At 44.9% G+C, this 22,814-nt stretch overlaps 1 protein-coding gene across 2 annotated transcripts in view; it reads right to left on the bottom strand.

Moving 5' to 3' along the window:
• Nucleotides 1-529: 529 nt before the first annotated feature.
• The window catches only part of Nipsnap2 (nipsnap homolog 2), a 35,152-nt gene continuing 12,867 nt past the window's right edge, over nt 530-22,814 (bottom strand). The window contains exons 2-10 of one of the 2 annotated variants that reach the window (XM_021162400.3): nt 19,825-19,964; nt 19,673-19,718; nt 14,786-14,880; nt 14,299-14,369; nt 13,162-13,302; nt 11,765-11,796; nt 5,433-5,527; nt 3,811-3,894; nt 530-1,776 (exon numbers count right to left, since the gene is read on the bottom strand). In XM_021162400.3, coding sequence (XP_021018059.1) covers nt 1,712-1,776; nt 3,811-3,894; nt 5,433-5,527; nt 11,765-11,796; nt 13,162-13,302; nt 14,299-14,369; nt 14,786-14,880; nt 19,673-19,718; nt 19,825-19,964 — 769 coding nt within the window. In that variant the 3' untranslated portion in view covers nt 530-1,711. Of the gene's footprint in view, nt 1,777-3,810; nt 3,895-5,432; nt 5,528-8,955; nt 9,098-11,764; nt 11,797-13,161; nt 13,303-14,298; nt 14,370-14,785; nt 14,881-19,672; nt 19,719-19,824; nt 19,965-22,814 lie in introns of those variants that run through there. The other variant, XM_085837214.1, reaches the window with a different exon arrangement.

Here is a 22,814-nt window from a genome sequence, read left to right as displayed (position 1 = left end):
AGCACCTGGGGAGGGAAGGCCAGTGGGCATGCTGAGTGTTCTGAGCCATCATGGGCTACAGAGTGACACTCTTTCTCAAAGAAACCACACCAAATCAAACCTACTAAACAGCACGTGACTTCTGCTCTATGCCCTATCTTCCTCCTGAGTCCATGGCCCCAGTACAAGTCCTCCGAAGCACAAGCTCAGAGCAAAAGACTTCAAGAGCAAACAAAGTGGCTCAGTGGGGAACGGCGCCTGGGGACAACCCTGACTGTCTGAGTTCCATCCCAGGGACGTGCATGGAAGACGCTGATTCTAAGTTGTCCGGATTTCCATGCACACTGTGGCTCCCGTGCTCCTTCCCCTGTACAACATAAACAACGGAGTGGTCCCGCGAGCTCCTGTACTGTGCGCGCATGTCACCTAGCGATGCCTGGTGGAGGCAGGATTTAGTTAGAGGCTGCCCTCCACTACATACTTACACCCTGGGTTCAAAAATGTCAAACAAGCTAAGTAAACGAACAAACAAAAAGGTCTCAATCGTGCAAACCATGAAAAGTAAGAGGCTTTTATTTACTTTAATATGTTCTTGGAGAAAATCATTCGCATGTAAAAATTAGACATCTGATAGGAGATTTAGTTATACTTTATTTTACACAAATCAATTTGTAGGGCAGACATAATTCTTCGGTTCAATGGGACTTTCACATGATTACAGTCACAAAATTGGCACACTATATTAAAAACAAAACCAAACAGAGACAGACAGAATATGAAGGTTTATGCCAACTTAGACCTAGTGTGCACTGCCCTTGGTACAAGACTTGGAAGTGTCTGCTGGGAGCTTACCAAAATAGAACCAGAGGTCACAAACGGCGGCTTAGAAAAGAAACCCCTTTTCCAAGAGCTACTTGTTTTATAGAAAAATATTGCAAATAAAATTAGTGCTAGTTGAGGTGTTTATTTCAAAATCACATGTGGCGCACTGGTTCATGCCCACCCCTTGGGACACGGTGCCTGATGGAGCCTGCATGGCTGGCTAGGTGCAGGGTGACCACCCTTCCAGCTCAGGGCAATAATACATCCCGGCCTGCTGACCGACTGACCAGAAGTCACAAAATCATAGCATTCGCAGCCATTGGTACACTCATAATTTGTTCCTAGTTTGAGACTCAGAAAAACTGCTCAGGAAACGTGACTTCATTTGTATTTCTTCCTGAAGGAAGGAAATTTGTAAAAAAAAAAAAAAAAAAAAAATCTGTAATTGTAAAACAGATTTTATTTTTTAATAGCAAGAAATAGTAGCTAATTCTTTTTCATAGTTGGGATTTTACTCAGAGAGAATTCAAACTTTAATTTTGGTTATTGAGACAGGGTCTCACAAGGTCCAAGCTGGTCTGAAACTCTCTATGTAGCCCAGATTGGCCTAGGACTTATTGTAATTCTCCTGCCTCAGCTCCCTGAGTGCAAAGCTACCACACCCGGCTTCAAATGATCCTGTTTTCTTGAAGGGCCAGAGGCTAAGGAGCGGTTGCTGAGCAGAGGCTGCACCACTTCTGTTAGTTCAGCCCTCCGGAGTTCCCGTTGCTTGATTATTCAATTTTAAAGAAAAGAGATCTTAGAAGCTATGTACAGCAGTTTACACCTCGCTTGCTTTCACTCGGTGACTGGGTGAGATGAAATCATGACACGCGTTCATCACAGGAATCTGCGTAGGCACACGGAAGCGTCACTGGAGCGGGGAGGTCTTGAGCGGGATCATGATCCTGGACTCCATTTCCTGAATGAGTGGGACTGAAAAGAAGCCGAAGGTTACTGCCCTGGCCTTCCCAAACCCACCCGGCAGAGATGGACACTGCGCCTGCTCAGACCGGAAACGCGTGTGCTGTTAGGAAGCGCAGAGTCTGAGCAACCGAGCCAGAAACCTCAACTCCACCAACAAGGATGTTACAGAAACTGAGAGTCAGCCTGCCGGCAGAGCTGCTTTTGATGAGAAATTAGTAAAGTCTTGGTTGCTGGGTGGTGGTGGCGCACGCCTTTAATCCCAGCACTTGGGAAGCAGAGGCAGGTGGATTTCTGAGTTCGAGGCCAGCCTGGTCAACAGAGTGAGTTCCAGGACAGCCAGGCGCTTTCTCAAAGGTTATTTAAACTAAAACAGACAAACAAAACCCAAATAATACTGGGTCTAAATGAGATGGACATGGAAATAAATGGGAAAGAAAAACAATTTTTTTCATTTGAAAAATTTGTAAAAACGACTTCCAAATCACGCTCTGGAAACTGACGAGAAGCTGAGGGGGAGACCAGCGGAGGCATGGTGCTCACACCTGTCACCCCAGAGTGTGGGAGGCCAGTCTGGGCTATAGGGAGAGAGACCCTGCATCAAAACGACACAAGAATAAAACACAACACTGAATACAGCTGCACGGTTGTGTTTCTTTTGTGACTGGCCTTCACTTTCTAAGTAACCAAGGACGGCGCAGATCTGGAGTCTCCTATCTGCACTTTCGGGATGCTGAGCTAGCTGATCTGCACCAGGCCTGGCTCAATTATGTGATTTTATTTGTTTTAACTAAAAAAGACAAGCTATTTCTACATCATAGGCTGCTCTCTTGCCTTCTTAGTAAGTATGTAGCTTAAATACCCTTCAGGGTTATATGCCAGTCTCTGTGAATTTAAGGCCAGACTGGTCGACATACTTGAATTCCAGGATAGCCAAGGCTATATAGTGAGACCCTCTGGGAAAACCAATCAACCAAATATTAAATTTCTGATGTTTGGTTTTGGGGGCCAGGTTTGAGCCATACCCTCAGGCCTAAGTTAATTATTACCGTTGTTATTCTTATTGCTGGCATTTGTTTCTCTGTAGTCCAGCTTATCTTTTATGCTTAGCCTTCAACATGTGTATCCCACCATACCTATTTTCAAAACTATTCTTTTTAATTGGTGTAGTAAATGACTTTGGGGAACTGATGGTTTTAATAAAGAAAATTTTAGAAAAAAAAAAAAAGAAATATTCTTTCAGAGAACAAAGAAACTAAAAAAAATAAAAAGTAATATTTGGAAAAAAAAAAAAAAAGCTAGCCCAGTATGGTGGTGTCCTCCTTTGACCTCAGAACTTGGGAAACAGAAGCAGGTGGATCTCTATGAGTTCGAGGCCAGCCTGGTCTACATAGTTGAGTTCCAGGACAACCAAGGAATAAAATAATTAAAAAAAAAAATTAAGCTATCCACATGTATATATCCACACATATATCCATTCTACAAGGCAATATAATCAAATATTATAAAATATATGTAATAAAGTCAATATTCTTATTTAATCTGTCCTCTGCTTTAAAAAAAAATTTATTAAGTATATGCATACGTGTGTTTTGTGTTTGTGTGCTATACATTTTGTGCTCATAGAGGAAAAAAAAAAAAGCACTGGATCCCTTGACCTGGAGTTACAGAGCTTTGTGAGCTACCATGAGGGTGCTAGGAATTAGACCCAGGTCCTCTGAAAGAGCAGCCAGTCTTTGAAGCCCCCTTTTTTTTTTTTTTTTTTTTTTTTGAGACAGCGTCTGACGCTGTAGGCTAGGCTGGCCCTCTGTTGTAACTTTCCTACCTCAGCTCCCCAAGGTGCTGGAATTACAGTCATGAGCCACTATGCTGGATTAAAGAATCAAGATTCTTCATTTGAAACAAAATCAAGTCAGCATTTAGGAAAAAACTCTGGTCTGTCTCATGTCTTGCTAGCCTTACCTTCATACCCTAGCCTACCACGCCCTCACTTTCCCAAATGCACACTCCAAGCAGGAACCCGTCGCGGGGTCACTAACAGCTTACCCGTATAGTACACGAGCTCCTCCCAGCCATGCTTGTGCCAGGCCGCGTTCCGGATGTCCTCCCTGGTCTGAAGATCTTTATAAGCTTGAACAGAAGCACAGGAATGCGGTCTCAGTCAGACCCAATACCCACCTTCTAGAAGCGCAGACCTCAGCTAGCCAGATAGACAACCAACAGCATCAGACTCAGACTCTCCTTGTCTTTGCCTCTCAAGTGCTGGGATTACAGGCACATGCAATATGATCTGGGTAGAACATGAACTTTTGTCTTGGTTTTTAAATTTGAGATTTTAATTTATGTGTATGAACGGTTTGCCTGCGTGTGTGCATCTATGTGTATGTATGCAGGTGCAGTCTGTGCATGCCACGGGGGCCAGAAGGGAGCCACAGATTCTCTGGCTCTGGAGTTACAGGTGACTGAGAGCCACTAGGTGGGGGCTGGTAAATGAACTGGGTCCTCCCCAAGAGCGCCGGTACCCTTAACCAGTGAGTCATCTCACCAGCTCTAGAACACACAGTGGTTTTGCGGTTATTTGTCTTCTGACGTTTGTTTATAAATTCTATACCTTTGAAAACTCTGAGCTTTGTGGGCTAAATCTCTCCTCAGCAGACAATGTCATATTCAGGACAAGGCTGAGTGGGGGCTGGAAGGATGAAGGGTTACTGGTATAGTCTATCATTAGCCCAGGGTTTGGGCTCTTAAACACCAGGCAAGCTCAGTTGAGGAGAGCCCAGCTGCAGCAGGGGTTTCTGGGAGGAATGAAGACTACAGAAGTGACCCTTTTTGCCTCAATGTATCTGCTGAGGCTTAGTTTCCCAGCGGCTATGCTACTGTGTAACTGGTCTGCACTATTTGTGGCTGTTTGTTTGTTTGTTTGTTTGTTTTCTGATCAAGGGGAACCCAGGGCTTTTGCACATGCTAGGCAACTGTCTTGTCACCAGGCCATACCCTTGCTTCTTTACATTCATTTACATGTATGCCTGTATGCCTGTGTGATGTATGCCATGTGAGTGCAGGTACCTCAGAGGTCAGAAAGAACTCGAGTTCTCTGAAAGGACAGTGAGTTCTTAATTGCTGTGCTATCCCTCTAGATCCTGGTGGTGGTTGTTTTTCCAGGTTTAATGTTTATATATATATATATATATATATATATATATATATATATATATATATATATATATATATATATGCAGTGAAACAGAATTCTATCTATCCTCCTGTCCCCCACCCCCCAATGCCCCACACCCTCCCCAGCAGCCCATTTTTCTGACCCTGGCTTGCTTTCTAGCTCAAGGCTGGTCTTGAACATGCCATGCAGTCCGTGCTGATGGTGAACTCTCAATCCTCCTGACTCAGCTTCCTGAGCGCTGGAACTATTAGCATGTGCTACCACATATGACTTCATCCCAACCTGTCCCTGTTTATAAGCTGTGAATCCACCGACCTCTTGCTATTGGCCTTTTTCTAGATAGGCCAGCATTTACCAGCCTTCCCCCCCATGCTTGCCTTTCCTATATCGTCTAAGGTTCTCAAGGAGTAAAGATTTATCCCACCATTCCAATTTAACTAGTAATGAATTCTTCAATCCCAGCAAATCACAAAAGAAGGAAAAATACACATACCCCAAAGATGGTGCACCATATATAGCTGCCCAATTTGAGAGAAGAATCCCCCAACTGCCTCATTACTGTCCTGTCTAAAGCGAATGGCCCGGGCCCTGTGAGAGAAGAGCAGTGTCCGACAGTTAAGGAGAGTCAGGAGGCACTGGGGGCGCTCATGTACACCTCGAATCTCAGCACTTGAAAGCAAAGGCAGGAGGATCTGCAGTAAGTTAGAGAGCAACCTGGGCTATACAGTGAGTCCAGGCTAGCCTGTGCTACGTACTGAGGCCCTTTCCAGGCACAGCAAAGAGTCAGACTATGTTCTCCACTCAGCCAGCTGTTAGGAATGAAGACTGGTTTAGCACTTGTCACGTTATTAAATACAATCAAGTTTGAATTTTGTTTGGTTTTGAGGGGAAGTGAGGAGCTTCTTCGGTACCCTAGGCTAGCCTAGAACATATATAGCCCAGTGACCTCATAGTCATTTCCCCTCAGTTCTTAGAAGGCTGATTATTTTTGTGAGAAGTAGATAATATTTAATCTTGACTTTCCAAAAATGAAAACAGCAATATAAGGCCACTTCTGTTTATTATTAGTAGCAAATAACACTTGATATAAACAGGAAGGGGAGGAGATGTGTTATAAGGAACTGCTTCATGGCTAACTTTGCAATCTATGCTAACTCTCCTCACAATCTATGTCCACTGGCATAAGGGTGGCACCAGCGTTATGGGACAATCGTCTACTTCCTGGTTGGATTTAAGGCCTATTCTACAAGAGGAATCCACACTTGACACTACTGCTGAGGACAGCCTCTACTATTGTTCTGTTAAGTGGACACAGCAATAGAATGACTTATGCCAGGCCCGTAGATCAGCGCCTCGCTCAACCCTCACCTGAGCTTCTCTTGTAGATGACAATTAACACAGACCCACAACTGGTCAAGAGCAGAGAGTAGGGTGCTTTGGAGTGTCCAGTCCTATGGAGTCTCTATAAACATAAAAACGCAAGGATCTATGCACTAGGGGAGCAGAAAGATTGTGGGAGCCAGAGGCGGTGATGGTGGATGACTTCAGGGAAACCGTCTCCTAGACATAAATTGGAAATGCTTGCACAAACTCACAGAGACTGTGACAGCACAAGACCTGCAAAAGCTCAAGGCAGACAAAACCCCGGCGTGGCGGAGGGGAGGTATGCGAGTCCTGCTCCTAGCTGAACAGTGACTGACACTGATGGCTGCTGAGAGTCCGTTTTTTTTTTTTTTTTTTAAAGATTTATTTATTTATTATATGTAAGTACACTGTAGCTGTCTTCAGACACTCCAGAAGAGGGCGCCAGATCTCATTGTGTATGGTTGTGAGCCACCATGTGGTTGCTGGGATTTGAACTCTGGACCTTCGGAAGAGCAGTCGGGTGCTCTTACCCACTGAGCCATCTCACCAGCACGAGAGTCAGTTTTTAAGCCTTGATAAGAGGCCAGCCTGGTCTACAGAGTGAGTTCCAGGATAGCCAGGGCTACACAATGAAAAACTCTGGATCGTGCCTCAGAACAACTAATGAGAGAGACAGACAGACAGACAGAGACAGAGACACAGAAACAGAGAGAGAGAGACAGAGATACAGAGACAGAGATGCTTCATTAGAAGAAAGGGAGGAACCTTTGATACACAGTACCCAAGATGCCAAAGGGCAGCATATCTATGGGGGACCCCATTCCTGTGTACTGAAACAGACATAAAGGATACTCTTTCATAGCAGCAAGAGACTCTTAGGCCTTTTGGAAAGCTAGCACACAGGGTCCTGTAAGGAGGTCCCTTCCTGGCAGCACACTCTGTGCTGCAGTCAGGACTCTCACTAGTACAGTTGAAGCTGCCTGCAGCTTTTGATCTTTTCAGAGAGACCCATGCACTGTGGTTCTTATAATGCACAGGAAGTGCAGACATGTGGGCTACTGAGGCACACAGCACAGAGCCGAGATCAAAATGGCTTAAAATGGGCATTTGGGGTCTGCAGAGGCAGCTCAGTGTGCCCAGGCTGCTCTTCTAGAGGACCTGAATTTCAATTCTTTGTACCCCTGTTCCCGGGCTCATGACCACCTGTACCCTTAGCCTCAAGGCATCTAATGCCCTCTGCTGGCCCCCACAGGTGCATGCATGTGCACGCACAGACACAAATGTAAAACCGATAAAAAACAAATCCTTAAAAAAAAAAAGCTCCATGGAACCAACCAACTAACTAACCCTCTTCCTTTTCAAGATTTAACACCTCGGGCTGGAGAGGTGGCTCAGTGGTTAAGAGCACTGACTGCTCTTCCAGAGGTCCTGAGTTCAAATCCCAGAAACTACATGGTGGCTTACAACTGCCTATAATTCCAGTTCCAGGGGATCTGACACCTTCACACAGACACATATGCAGTTAAAACATGAATGCACATGAAATAAGAATAAATTATTAAAAAAAAATTAACACCTCAAAAATTTAACACCTTGAAAAAAGCATCAGTTTTTAAAATAAATCTGTTTAGTTTTTTTTTAAGATTTATTTTCGTATTCATTTATTACTATATGTAAGTACACTGTCTTCAGACACTCCAGAAGAAGGAGTCGGATCTCATTATGGGTGGTTGTGAGCCACCATGTGGTTGCTGGGATTTGAACTCAGGACCTCTTAACCACTGAACTATCTCTCCAGACCCAGTTTTTTTTGTTTTTTTTTTTTTAAACTTAAACATCATCTTTTACTGGCGCCAGCCACATTCAGTGAGACAATCTGAAATCTTGACAGTGTTTAAAATGTATTCTTCCCAAAATCACTTTTCTACCATCTCAGATAAAAATGAATCTCTCCCGGCATCCTTGCAGTGGATTACCCAGGAAATCCATGATACTGCCCATGGCTCTGACCTAGTCTCAGGCACACAAGGGTTTAGCAGGGGTAAAGCCTGGGGAGACAGATTCATCCTCATTTATTTAAATGATCAGGACCTGAAAAATAAGCTATTAACATCTATTGTAAGAAAAATAACCCTTAAGGGTCAGGCCAGGCTACTTTAATTTTTTTTTTTTTTTTTTTTTGAGACAGGGTTTCTCTGTGTAGTCCTGGCTGTCCTGGCACTCACTTTGTAGACCAGGCTGGCCCTGAACTCAGAAATCCGCCTGCCTCTGCCTCCCGAGTGCTGGGATTAAAGGCGTGCGCCATCATGCCTGGTGACCAGTGCTTTTTCTTAATGGTGGGAAGCCTTATGTACTGAATGCGAACACTAAAGGGGCTCAGAACTAACGGAGTGCCCTATTCCGTTAGTGGCTAAGACAGCCTGCTGAAGACCACTTTGCACACCCCCAACTCTCCTTCACGTAGACGAGCCTCCTAAGCGTGACCCCACCAAAGCTTCCCATTTCCTCTGCCAGGAATGACCCATGGATTATCCATAAATTATACAGATATTGTCACAAAAATTACAAACATGATCAATTATCTTGAATTAAGGAAATCAGTCAAACTGTGCACTGTAACTGCTGAGGGGGAAGAGAAGCGTTTCCGCTGATTGTGACAAGATATTCTGGGTGATTCATTTCATTCTGAAGTTTTCCAATTCGGTTATGGGAGGCAAAGAAAATATACTTGCCGTAGCCTGGTAATAACGACAAACGTGTGCCGCAGAGGAGACCACCATCTTAATAGTTACCCTATACACAAAATATAAATCAAATGCTGAACCTGCTAGACAGGAAGTTTAACATAGCTAAGTAACCTCAATATATCCTGTGGCTGCTCCGTGAGTGGAAGTTAATTAGTGTCATCGCAGTGCTATGACCATCTCCAGTTACAGGCTGAAACAATGGTCCTCAACCTGCAGGGGGTCACCTAAGAGCATCAGTGGACACGAATATTTACATTACAACTGATAACAGTAGCAAAATTAGTTATGGAGGAGGAATGAAAATGTCACGGTTGGGGGCTACCACAATGTGAGGAACTGCAATAAAGGGTCACAGCATGAGGAAGGTTGAGAGCCAATGGCATAAAATGCACAGCTCAAAAGCATGAACACCCCCCCTTGATAAAATGGTGCCTATCATAGCATATAACCAAACATGTACTCCTTTTTTTGCTTGTTTGAGGCAGCATCTCAGTATCTTGGGCTAGACTCAAACTTGCTATGTAGCTAAGGATAGCCTTGATCTGCTGATCTTCCTGCCTCTACCTCTCGGAAGCTGGGAGCACAGTGTATGCTACCACACTAAGCTTGATCGAGCTTTTGCACAGAGCTTAAGAACTTGTGCCTAGCTCAGATACATACAGACTTTCCCTAAGCTTTTATCTAAACATGCCATGCTTCAGTTCTTACTTTATTTTACATGGATGAGTGTTTACATGCATGGATGTATGTGCACTGTGTGTGCACAGTGCCCTCAGAGGTGAGTAGAGGGCAGCAGACACCCTGGAATGGGAGCTACAGACTGCTGTAAGCTGTCATGGTGCCAAGAGACAACCTGGGTCCTCTACAAGCACAACAACTGCTCTCCTCTGAGCCGTCTCTCCAGCCTCTTGAGTTCCTTTGTATTTTTTTTTTTTAATGTGAGGCAGAAGTGTAAACTCAACCTCTTTTTTTTTCCCACATACTGAGTTTCCCCAGCATCTTTCTTTTTTTTTTTTTAAATAGAATTTTTTTAAAGATTTATTTATTTATTATATGTAGGTACACTGTAGCTGTCTTTCAGACACACCAGAAGAAGGAGTCAGATCTCGTTACAGATGGTTATGAGCCACCATGTGGTTGCTGGGATTTGAACTCCGGACCTTTGGAAGAGCAGTTGGGTGCTCTTACCCACTGAGCCATCTCACCAGCCCCCCAGCATCTTTCAGTGAAATAATTCTCTTCCCTCTCTGAAGGAAGATTTACCTTGGCATACTTGCTCATAAATGAATCAAGTGTTAACGTCTAGTTCTTCAGTTCTGTATCACTGATCTATATGCCAAAACTATACTTTTTCTTTTAAGACAATGTCTTCCACTGTATCGCAGGCTGGCATCTAAGGTGTAGAACCCTTCCTGCTTCAGCCGCCCGTGTGCTAGCATCACAGGCATAAGGCACAGGAGAGGGCTTACAATACCAGCTTTCACGAAGAATGCTCAGGCTTCCTGCTTTGTCCATCTAAGCTTGCTCTGGTACTTGGATATTCAAACGACAAAACAAAACAAAACAAAAACCAAACAAACAAAACCAACTGTTTCATCAATGCCAACTGCCCCGTTAGTGTAAAACCCAGATGCGTAGGGAGACAGCTCCCCAGAAGGGTATAGGATAGTTTACAGAGTCCTGGGACTTGGCTTGCAAACCCCTCTGTTGAAGAGCTATATGCCGAAGTGGTTTGGACTGAACAACACAGGAGTCTGAACTGGAGGAGTCAGAGCTAAAGCAACACTGCCCATGTGCGTGTGGTTGTTGCTTTTCTTGAGACAGGCAGCATCTTGCTATGTCTTGTGATTGTCTCACTTTAGCCTCCTAAATGATGGGATTATATGTGGTGTGTGGCTCGTGTTAAGTAATTATGGAAGCTTAGGCATAAGAATAGAACGGGGATCCATGATATCGTTCTCTCACGTCTTGCACATCTGAACTCCTAGAAGTTGTCCTGACCTCTACATTCACCATATTCCTTTCCCATAGATAAGCAAAACTGTCGTAAAAAGAAAATTAAAGAAAACAAATCAGATAGAGGCTGGAAAGATGGTTAAGAACACTGACTGCTCTTTCAGAGGACTGAGGTTCGATTCCCAGCAACCACACAGCAGCTCACAACTGTCTGTAACTGAAAGATCTAACACCTCACACAGGGATTCATGTAGGAAAAAGACCAATGTGCAGAAGATAAAGATAAACAAGTAATGCGAAAGTGCAGCATCAAGACGGGGCATTATGGTTTTTTGTTTTGTTTTGTTTGTTTACTTTTTTCTTCCTTCCCCCACCTTCCCTTTCGCTCTGGCCTCACTCTATTTGGTTCTCATTAAGGATGGCTGTGAGCCACCATGTGGTTGCTGGAATTTGAACTCAGAACCTCTGGAAGAGCAGTCAGTGCTCTAAACTGCTGAGCCATCTCTCCAGCCCCTTGTTTACTTTTTCTAAACCTAAGGATTTACCGCATGAAGCAGGTGTTGTGGCACACACCTCTACATCAGGAACCTGGGAGGCAGAAGCAGACAGATCAGGAGTTCAAGAGCTGTCTTGGTTATACAGTGAGTTTGGGATATGAGATTATCTAAAAAAAGCAACACAAGCAAAAATCATTCATGATATGGCTTGAAATAATCTATTAATGAGACCAACAGACTCAACCCTGTAACGTACTTACCAGTAGTTGCCCCACTCGATCATCGTTCCTGGCTGAAAGGGAATTTAGATGTTGGTTAGTTGTATCAAAAAATCATAGAACAGGAACAAAACTATGTCTGTGCTGTGTTCTTGTGCTGTGACTTAATATTTTATGGTGTCATATGAATAGATAACCTATGTACAGCGCAAGGGGAAGCCATCCTCAGTGGTGATTAAACCACTGTTAGTCCATCTCTAGTCTCTGAAGGACCTCTCTCCATCTTCCCCAGCACAAAGATCATTATTAGGCCACTCTTTAATGCTACTGGAGGCTGGGGAGGATGACCAGTGTGCACAGGAGGAAGGTGGTCAATCAACACAATTAACCATGGTTTCTATCCTAAGTACAATTAGAGGCTACCCGGAAAGACAAGGCTGTATCTAGGTCATTCATTTTTACATTTTTATTCAGTTCTTTTTTGTTGTTGTTTTGAGAAAGGATTTCTCTGGATAGCCATGGCTGGCTGGAACTTGCTCTATAGACCAGGGTGGCTTTGAACTCAGAGAGATTCGGCACTCTAGGGCAGCTGCTATCTATTGTGCCTGGCTCTGCACGGGATGTTTTTCTTCTTGCCTGGAGCTGGGGGTGCAATGTGGCTCAGAACAGTGTTTGCCTGTATAGACCGGGTGTGGCAGGGCTCACCGTGAGCCCAGGGTCCAGAAGGCAGGAGGAGGAGGAGGATCTGCTATAGCAGAGACTTCAAGCACTACGGTTGGGGGAATACCCAGGGGCCCCACCTGTTCAGAGGAGAAGGGGAGGAGGGATGGGGGAAATATTGTGGGAGGGGGTGATGGGAGGGGACAATGGATATAAAAAAATTAAATTAAAAAAAAAAGTGCCGGGTGTGGTGGTGTACGCCTTTAATCCCAGCACTCAGGAGGCAGAGGCAGGTGGATTTCTGAGTTTGAGGCCACCCTGGTCTACAAAGTGAGTTCCAGGACAGCCAGGCTATAAAGAGAAACCCTGTCTTGAAAAACCCAAAAAAAAAAAAAAAAGTTATTTGGAAAAACATCAAGTAATAAACATTATACATAATGACTTAAATACAAGAGAACTTAACAGAAGAGAAGGGATAGGAAAGAGGAAAAAAAGTAAAAAAAGACTTGATGGGGTGTGGGGCTGGGGAGCTGGGAACAAGTCAGATCAAAATACAAGGTGGACGTGGTGGTAATGCCTGTAACGCCAACACTCAGGGAGGGAGGAGCTCAAGTTCAAGGACAGCATGGGCTACCAGAGACCCTGTTTCCAATCATTGCCACTGCCCCCTCAAAAATAAACGTAAGACTCCAAACACATAACAAAATGCTCACTTCCATTTTCCTGTCTGCATCAGGAAGCAGGGAAGGACAGCCAGCGTGCACCTGTCTGCTACTTACTCGGAGTTGGTAGGACCTGAGTTCGTATATATTGGGGCCCGGTCTCGGCACCGGCTCATTCCAGAAGCTGAACTCCAGCAGCAGCTGGTTCTTCCTGGAGAGAAGCATGTCGCTTCTGGCCTTTCGGAAATTTACAAATTCCTTTGGGTGGAAGAAAATATGCTCATGAAATCTTCAGATACTTACATGAAGATATGCTTTAATAACATCAACATACCACAAGATATAGTTATATTATAGACAGGGTTTCTCTGGGTAGCCCTGGCTGTCCTGGAACTCTCTGTAGACCAGGCTGGCCTCCAACGTGTGTGCCACCATGCCCAGCTTCCATCTTAGTTTTGAATCTACTGCATGGAAATAACAAATTCCTAACCAATGAATTAACTTCCTAATGTATACCAGCTTTTTTGCTTGTTTGTAAAGATTTGTTTTATTTCTGTGTATGAATGTTCTGCCTGTCTGCATGTATATGTACCGCATATGCCTGACACCCATGAAGGTCAGAAGAGGGCATAAGATCCCCTGGAGATCTTATACCTGGAGTTACGATGGCCGTGAGCTGATATGTTAGTGTGGGAACCAAACCTTGGTCTTCAACAAGAACAACACGCACTTTAAACCACTAGGCAGGGTCTGATTCCCAGCGCCACAGAAGCCAGGTATGGAGGTGCACACTTACGGTCCCAGGGTTTGGGAGGCAGGGGAATCAGGAGCTCACGGCCATCCCTGGGTACATAAGGAATTTGAGGCTAGTCTGAGCTAGACGAGACCATTTCAAATAAACAACAAACAAGCAAAAATTCAAAAAGAAAACAGTGAGTGAGTGGTTGGGTTGCTAATGTTATCCAGGGCTGTGTCTACCACGCAGCTTAGCCAGTGTCAAAGCAGTGTCTCCTCAGTTGCAATGTGGTGTCATGGAGGAACTGTGATTTTGATGGTATTAAAACGGGCAATCTCATGCTTATATACAACTTTAAGAGTTCATACAATGAAATTTCTACTGTGAAGGCTGAATGGCTTAATTACAAAAGCTAATAACAGTGTTGTCATGAGGTTCTGTGTGAATACACATTAGACTGCACAAGCGCATGCGTGTATTTTTCAAGTATACACACATTTATTTTTCAAAGTTGTTACCTGGTTTTCTTTGAGTTTATTCATGACCTCCGTGAGGGCTGGATAGCCTCCTTCATACCTCCAGAGGTGGACTGAAATGGATTTTAAAAGACAGAAAACATTTAGTGTCAAGGAACTCTTCCCTTGACACTATAGGTGCATGCTATGTGAACACAGTAGCACACTGTAGTGTGCCTTGTATCCATCACATGAACACAGTTCAACATTGTACTGAGCCTTGGATCCACCACATGAACATGGTAAAATATTATAGTGTGCCTCGTATCTGCCCTCGAGTTATCTTATGTTTCCATAACAGATTCGGGCATTTTTTAAAGAAGTCCTTTTACAGCTAGTGACTGAAGAAACCAGTCATTTGATCCACCAAAGCAGAATGAGACTCGAGAAGGATTGCAAAAACAAGCATTCACTGACCAGACCATTCAATGAAAGGACTGCAGAGCTACGTGAGGAAGAGCTAGCCATCCCAAAGACTTCTGCTTCCTACCTGCTTGATCCTGCTCGCCATACCACGTGTTCCACGTCCCCACCAGGGTACAAGGGTACTGCTTGCCTTCATGGATCTTTGGTAACACTTCTTGACTTAAAGAGAAGAGACAGCAGCGCCGATTAAACAGGGGAGCCATTTCCCCGAAAGCATCATCTGGAATGCAAACCACTGACTACCTGTTCTGCCAACTGCCTCTATAACATACGTGGTTTGAATTTGAGTGTTTTATCTGCATGTATATCTGTGTACCATGAGTGTGCCTGGTACCCACAGACGCCAGAAGAGAGCATCCGATCTCGTGGAACTAGAGTTATGAATGGTTGTAAACCATCGTGTAGGCTCTGGGACTTGAACCTGAGTCTTCTGGAAGAGCAACGAGTACCCAAAGCCACTGAGCCATCTCGCCAGCCCTCCACAGCAGATTTAGAAGATGACATCCATCCGGAACTGAAGGGTCAGCCACATTCTGCTGTGTATCAGCCCCCAACTTATCAACAGCTTAGGCTTTAACCCCGGGTTATCTGCAAGAGTTACAAGCAACTCCTGCACACTGATAGAGGTGTTTACAAAGGACCAAAGGTCCCAGGCTCCAGGAGCTCCGGCTCCACTGTTTGCTATTTTAGGAGAAAGAACAAAGCTATTTAGGAATGCGATGTTTGCAACAGTTAGGTTCTGCTGCTTCCCATAAAGAATGAAAGTCAGGAATTACACACAAGGCCATGGAAGAGATAGATCAGAGCGTGGGGAGAGGCATTCAAGGCAGAGGGGAGCACTAGGCAACTCAGCAGGGCAAGGCACTGGGAGCAGGATGGGGGGGGGGGGACCTCCAGACACCGTGTGATCTAAGAGTGGGTGAATCAAAACAAAACACACATGTGAAGCAACAACTCGACTCAGCCAGCTCGGGTGTCTCAGAGGTCTCACGATGAACACACCAACCGATTCAGGACCACCAGGAACGGGACTGGTGCCTGAGCCTTGACAAGTCATGGCCACGCATGTCTTTTAACAGGCATCATATCTGAGCTTAACTCCACAGTAACCTTCCTTTGGTGTAGGCATGGTCTCATGTAGCTGATACGGACCTTAAACTGGGGACTGATTCTTCTTAGGTACTAGCGTCTGCCTCTATGCCTGGCTATACAGAACATTAGCACTAGATCCCGTCTTAAAAACAAAACGAAAGAAAAAAGGAAAGAAAAAAGAAATGCTACTTGTTTAGTGTATCTGCTGACAACACACTGTGATTACCGGAGGATGGTGACAAGTGCTACACATTGTTGTTTAGTGGTTTTTCTTTTGTTTTGTTTTTTGATTTTTTTTTTTTTTTTTTGTTTTCGAACACAGGATTTTGCTGTGTAGCCCTGGCTAGCTTGGAACTTGCTATGTCAACCACACAGGCTTCCAACTTGCAACGATCCTCCTGCCTCTGCCCCTACCCTCCTTTGTGCCAATGTCTGGATTACAGTCATGTGCTACCACTATCGAGCATCCTGACGTAAGCAGGAGGTAAACAACTGTGCAGTGGAGCTACTGGGGAGGAGTGGCATCAGTGTGCACAAACAAGGTGGGGACCAGAGAGGTACAAGGGAGGGGGTAAGGGTGGGGCTGACAGTGGGCCCTAGGCAGCTACACAGACTCACATACGGAATCAGTTGGTCCTTTGTGCAGAGCCCCACACTTGCTCTGATAAGCCCTGGCCTTATCTAGGCAGGGGCTGTGAGGCAGGCAGTACTTGTACTGAGAACCGACTGGATGGGTGGGCAGAGTCTCCTGACAGGGGCCTCTAAAGGTGGCAGTTACATTGTGGGAATAGGTGCTCCTCAAAGTTGTATAGCAAAGGAAAACAAACAAACAAATAAAAATAAACCACAGTGTGGGAAGAAAACAGAACTCAAGTAGATAGAGGTAGTGAGAATTTTGGTTTCTTTGAAAATCACAGAAATATTATGGGATGTTTTCATTTCAATCCCAGGTAAGAGATATGAGGCTGCTTTGGACTGTCCACAGCAGCTGACTGTGATATGCCGTGTGCTCTGGCAGGGGTGTGATTTTGCCAGTGGCAGATAGTTTCTGCAACTGTGTGATATCTGGAATTCTGGGGACTTTTCAGAGGGTGTTTAAGTGGTAAGACCCTGAGAGGTTGTTTGCTGTTACTGTTGGTTCCTGTTTGTTAAGTAATTGTGCTCAAAAAGAAATGAGAGGAAGAAAAAATTAGATTTTCTGATGGCAAAGATCAAACTCGCCCCAAGGAACTCTATGTCCCTAATCAGCAGGAAGGAGTCTAAGGATAACATCATTTCCTCTCCCTCTCTCTTTTCTTCTTTCCTATCTAGTGTTGGGGGTTGAAACGTGGAAAAGGTGGAGAACAGTGGAAGAAAAAGAACCTACAAAGTAGCCAAAAGTCTGACTACAGATTGTGTGACATACTTTGGGGTAAGGGGTCACTAGGACAGTAAGGGACATGTTGTTCCAGGCCATGAGGGCAGGCAGAGATAAAGTTAACTTGGGGACAGGGCTTGGGTAGGCTGAGAGTGAGTTTGAGGAAGAGACTTGCGGGCACCCTGATATAAGGCACATGAAGAATGCCAGCCCTCGGTGATTCATCTCTGAGAACCCAGGAAAGGGTTAACTATAACACAGCAGGGACAGGAGAGCTGGAGATTGTAGTGTGGAGGGCTGGTGAGATGGCTCAGTGGGTAAGAGCACCCGACTGCTCTTCTGAAGGTCCAGAGTTCAAATCCCAGCAACCACATGGTGGCTCACAACCATCCGTAACGAGATCTGGCGCCCTCTTCTGGAGTGTCTGAAGACAGCTACAGTGTACTTACATATAATCAATAAATAAATCTTTAAAAAAAAAAAAGATTGTAGTGTGGAGTCTGAAGTGAGATTTAAACTCACTAAAGACACCCAGCCAAGAATCTAAGACAGGACACAGAGAGGACACAAAGATGACCAGAGAGGCAGAGCTCAGGGAATACGTCATTTGGTGGGGGAAAAACTAAGAGATCAACATCTTTGGTTTTGGTCATATTTATTTACTTTAAAAGTTCACTATTGCCAGGTGGTGGTGGCACATGCTTTAATTCCAGCACTTGGGAGGCAGAGGCAGGTGGATTTCTGGGTTCGAGGCCAGCCTGGTCTACATAGTGAGTTCCATGACAGCCAGGGCTACACAGAGAAACCCTGTCTCGAAAAAACAAAAACAACAACAAAAAACCCAACCCAAACCAACCAAACCACCCCCCCAAACAAAGTTCACTATTGTTGTTTTGAAATGGGATTTCTCTATATATCTATCCCTGGCTATCCCAGGACTTTCTCTGTAAATCAGGCTGGCCTTAAACCTAAGAGATCTTCCTGCCTTTCCCAAGGGCTGGAATGAGAGCCACCACATATGGCCAAGATTTATTTTTATTTTACCTGTATGGGCAGTTTTGCTTGCATCAATGTCTATGCACCATGTGCATGCAGTGCCCATGGAAGCCAGAAGAGGGTGCTGGATCCCTTGGAATTTAAATGAGAATGGACCCCACAGGCTCATATATTTGAATGCTGGGTCCCCAGTTGGTAAAACTTCGTTAGGGAAGGATTAGGTGTGGCTTTGTTGGAGGAGGTCTGACGTGTGTGTGTGTGTGTGTGTGTGTGTGTGTGTGTGTGTGTGTGTGTGTTGGACTTTGAAGCCTCAAATGCCCAGCCCATTCCCAATTAGCTCTCATGCCTGTGAATCAGGATGTAAGCTATGGGCTACTGCTCTACCTGCTACCTACCTGCCAGTCTGTTTGCCATATTCCCAACAATGATGGCCACAGACCCACTTTCTCAAACACTGAGCCTCCAATAAGATACTGCTTCTGTATGTACATTACCGTGGTCATGATATCACAGCATAACAACAGAAAAGTAACTAAAGACAGTTATTGTCTATCATGTGGGTACTGGGAACTGAACCCAGGTCCTCTACAAGAGCAACAAGCACTCCTAACCACTGAGCCATCCCTCTAGCTTCTTTATCTTTAATTTATTGGAAAAAAAAATTAGCCAGACAGGGTGTCACCATGTAGCCTTGGCTGGCCTGGAACTTGATATGTAGACCACACTGGCCTGGAATTCACAGAGCTCTGCCTGCTTCTGCATCACAAGTGCTGGTATTAAAAGCATGCATCATCACACCTAGCTAATTTTTTTAAGTTTTAGAAAGAATTCCACACTACAGCTCAAGCTGTGTTCCAGCCAGAGACTCACTGTGAAGTCAAGGATGACTCGGAACTCCTGTCCTTTCTGTCTTTATCTTTATGAGCTGGCATTACAGGCCTGTTACTGAGTCCACCCCAGGTCCTCACACAGGGCTTTGGGATGGCAGGTTCACTCAGGGAAAAACAATGTAGGTCCTACTTCTCCCCCCTCCCCCCCCCCCCCGGCTGGCTCCTGCTCCGACCATATTTTTATTTCATACACTGTCACTGTCTTCAGACACAGCAGAAGACGGCATCGGGTGCCCATTGCAGACGGTTGTGAGCCACCATGTGGTTGCTGGGAATTGAACTCAGGACCTCTGGAAGAGCAGTCAGTGCTCTTAACCACTGAGCCATCTCTCCAGCCTGAGTTCCTACTTCTCAGGAAGGCCTGAACAGATTCAAGGCGCAGACAGTCTTTCTGGGTCCCGATTGAGCAAGCTGTGCTTAAAGGTGCCCCTGGCAGTGTCCCCATTCCACCATCCCTCCCAAGTGCCCCTGGCAGTCCTCAGGCTAACCTTTGAGCACTCAGCTTTAGGGGATCAAAGATCTCTCCTGAGCTATTGAGTGTCAGCGGAGCCCACATGTATGAACATCAATTACATGCCTCCCTTATTCCCAGGAAATGATAATTTGAGATACACACCAAATTTTGTTGTATGCGTCTAGGCATTCCGGCTTAACGTTGTGAACTGAAAGGAAAGAAAATGCAATGATAAACTTAATGGTTGAATGGACAGATGGACAGACAGGCAGACAGACAGAGCTAACTATCAGGCCAGCGGGGCCGTTACTCACACTGTAACTTGTACAGACTGCTCGTCTCCTTTTTGGCTAGGAGGTTGGAGTGAGCATCTTTCCTCGGATCGACCTTTCTGACAAACAAGGACTTTAGCCAGCTGTCTTCCCGAGCTCGGTGACTTGAGGATGTCACTTTCCTAGGGGAGAATAAAATCGGTGCTCTGAGTCTTCACGAGTGTGGAGACCCTCACCTTCTCCAATACTGCCACACTCCCAGGAGCATAAATCCCTACCTCTGGGGCCGGGTTGGGGAGGCAAGATGAGCAAGACATAAGGATAAATACACAAAACCCATCATTAGAGCAAAGTCAGTGAAACAGTAAATCTAGAGTTTGTGGTAAATGTGTGAATATATATTTTATGTGTATGTATATGTGTTTGTATCTTTACGTGCCCACCGTCACACGTGGAAGTCAGAAGACGACCTTAGGTGTCATTCCTCAGGTTCTCCCCCGCTCCACCCTTTTCAGTACTGGAGACTGAATTTAGGGCCTCACAAATATTAGGCAAGTGGGACCAACAGCCCCAGCCTGCTTAAAAAATAATTTTTTTTTTTTTGAGTCAGGGTCTCATTGTGTAGCCCTGGCTGGCCTGGAACTCTATATAAATCAGACAGGCTTTGAACTCACAGAGATCCTCCTCCCGCTGCTTCCCAAGTGCTGGGATTAAAGGCGTGCATCATCTGGCCCAGTCTGGTTTGTGTATTTGAGACAGGTCTCTTGTTGTCTTGGAATGCATCAAATAGGTTAGTGGGACTGACCAACAAGTCTCTGCTTCCCCAGTGCTGGATTATAAGCTACACCTGACTCTTTTTTATTTGTTTGTTTGTTTGTTTGTTTGTTTGTTTTGTTTTGTTTTTTGAGACAAGGTTTCTCTGTGTAGCCCTGGCTGTCCTGGAACTCACTTTGTAGACCAGGCTGGCCTCAAACTCAGAAATCCGCCTGCCTCTGCCTCCCAAGTGCTGGGATTAAAGGAGTGCGCCACCACCGCCCGGCCTAACTCTTTTTAAAAAGAGAACGTGAGGGATGCTCCAGAGGCAGAGGCAGGCAGATCTCCAAGTTCGAGGCCAGCCTGGTCTATAGAGGGAGTTCCAGGACAGCCAGGGCTACACAGAGAAACTCTGTCCTGAAAACCAAAACAAGAAGAGCAGGCTACTGTTCCATTTTGCTTTACCACAGGTCAAAGCTCCTTTGTTATGGGTTAATGTCACTTTCACAAGGACAGGAGTCTGTCCCACATAACTAATTCTGCACCGACTCTTCCTCGATTTTGTGCTTTCTCTTTTACTATACTTGTTTGTGTGGATGCATGTAAGAGGTCAGTTCTCTCCTTCCACTGTGGAGGGCCTGAGGGTCAAACTCAGGTTGTCAGACATGGTGATGGGACACTTTACTCTTTGGGTGTCTTGTCAGCCTACTTTGTACTTTAAAATTTATTACTCTGTTGGTGTCTGTGAGTGTAGAGGAGTGTGTGTGCACGTGCCACAGGACCCTTGTGGAGGTCAGCACAGCTTTTAGGAGTTCTTTCTTTTCATCTTGTTGACCAGGATCTCTTGTTTCTGATACGCTGCATTATACTCCAGGCTAACTGGCCCTCAAGTGTCTGAGGCAATTCTCCCGTCTCAATATAGGTGCACTGGGATTACAGGTGGGTGCAGCTTTGTAGACCAGGCTGGCCTGGAACTCACAAAGATCCGACTGCCTCTGCCTCCGAAGTGCTGGGAATAAAGGTGTGCTCCACGACTTCCTGGCATACAGCTGGCCTTTTTAGGTAAGTTTTGATGACTGAACTCAGGTCATCAGAACTGTGTAGCAAGTTCTTTTACCCATTCAGCCATTTTGCTGGCCCCACTTTTTTATTTATTTATTTTTATTTTATTTTAAGTACACTGTAGCTATCTTCAGACACTCCAGAAGAGGGAGTCAGATCTCATTACGGATGGTTGTGAGCCACCATGTAGTTGCTGGGATTTGAACTCCGGACCTTCGGAAGAGCGGTCGGGTGCTCTTACCCACTGAGCCATCTCACCAGCCCTGCTGGCCCCACTCTTGTACAGGTTTGAGTGTGAACACGTGCATTCTTCCAGATAACACACCTAAAAGCCCTAGAATAGCATCTGGAATATGGAGAAGGCTTAAAGAGTTGTTTCTGAGGTCTGCAGATACAGCTCCATGGTTGAGAGTATGTACTCTAAGAGGACCAGAGTTCAATTCCCAGCATCCACACTAGGCAGCTCCAGGGGACCTAATAGCTCTGGTCTCTATGCTCCTATGTACATACACACATATGCACAGCAACATCACTAAAAATGGTAAGCATCGAATCTTAGTTATCTCAACCCTCCAGAGGCTGAGGCTGGGAAACAGAATGGTTGAGGCCAGCCTGGGCTACACAGACTCTTTTTTTCTCAGAGTCATATAGTGCTTGTTTCTATCATCAATCCATTGTTTTTTTCTTTTTCTTTGTTTGTTTTTTGTTCGTTTTATTTTGTTTCTTTTTTTTTCCATTTTTTTAAATAAAAAATTTTAAACTTATTTTGAAGAATCTCTAAATGAATGATAACACATTTTATTTTGATAAAAACTTAAAAATTAGAGAAACCCTGTCTCGAAAAACAAACAAACAAACAAACAAATAAAAAAACTTAAAAATTGGACTGGAGAGATGGCTCAGCGGTTAAGAGCACTGTCTGCTCTTTCAAAGGTTCTGAGTTCAAGTCCCAGCAACCACATGGTGGCTCACAACCATCTGTAATGGGCTCTGATGACCTCTTCTGGTGTGTACTCCTATAAATAAAAATTTTTTTAAAATTTAATTTGTATAACTTTTTTTTGTTTTTGAGACAGGGTTTCTCTGTGTAGCCCTTGCTGTCCTGGAACTCACTCTGTAGACCAGGCTGGCCTTGAACTCAGAAATCTGCCTGCCTCTGCCTCCCAAGTGCTGGGACTAAAGGTGTGCGCCCCCACTGCCCGGCAATAACTTTTTTT

Source organism: Mus caroli, unplaced genomic scaffold (assembly GCF_978045245.1).
Source record: "Mus caroli unplaced genomic scaffold, Mus_caroli_1 scaffold_4, whole genome shotgun sequence".
NCBI lineage: Eukaryota > Metazoa > Chordata > Mammalia > Rodentia > Muridae > Mus > Mus caroli.
Note: the sequence above shows the minus strand (reverse complement) of the source record. Positions and strands in the feature narration are given on the sequence as shown.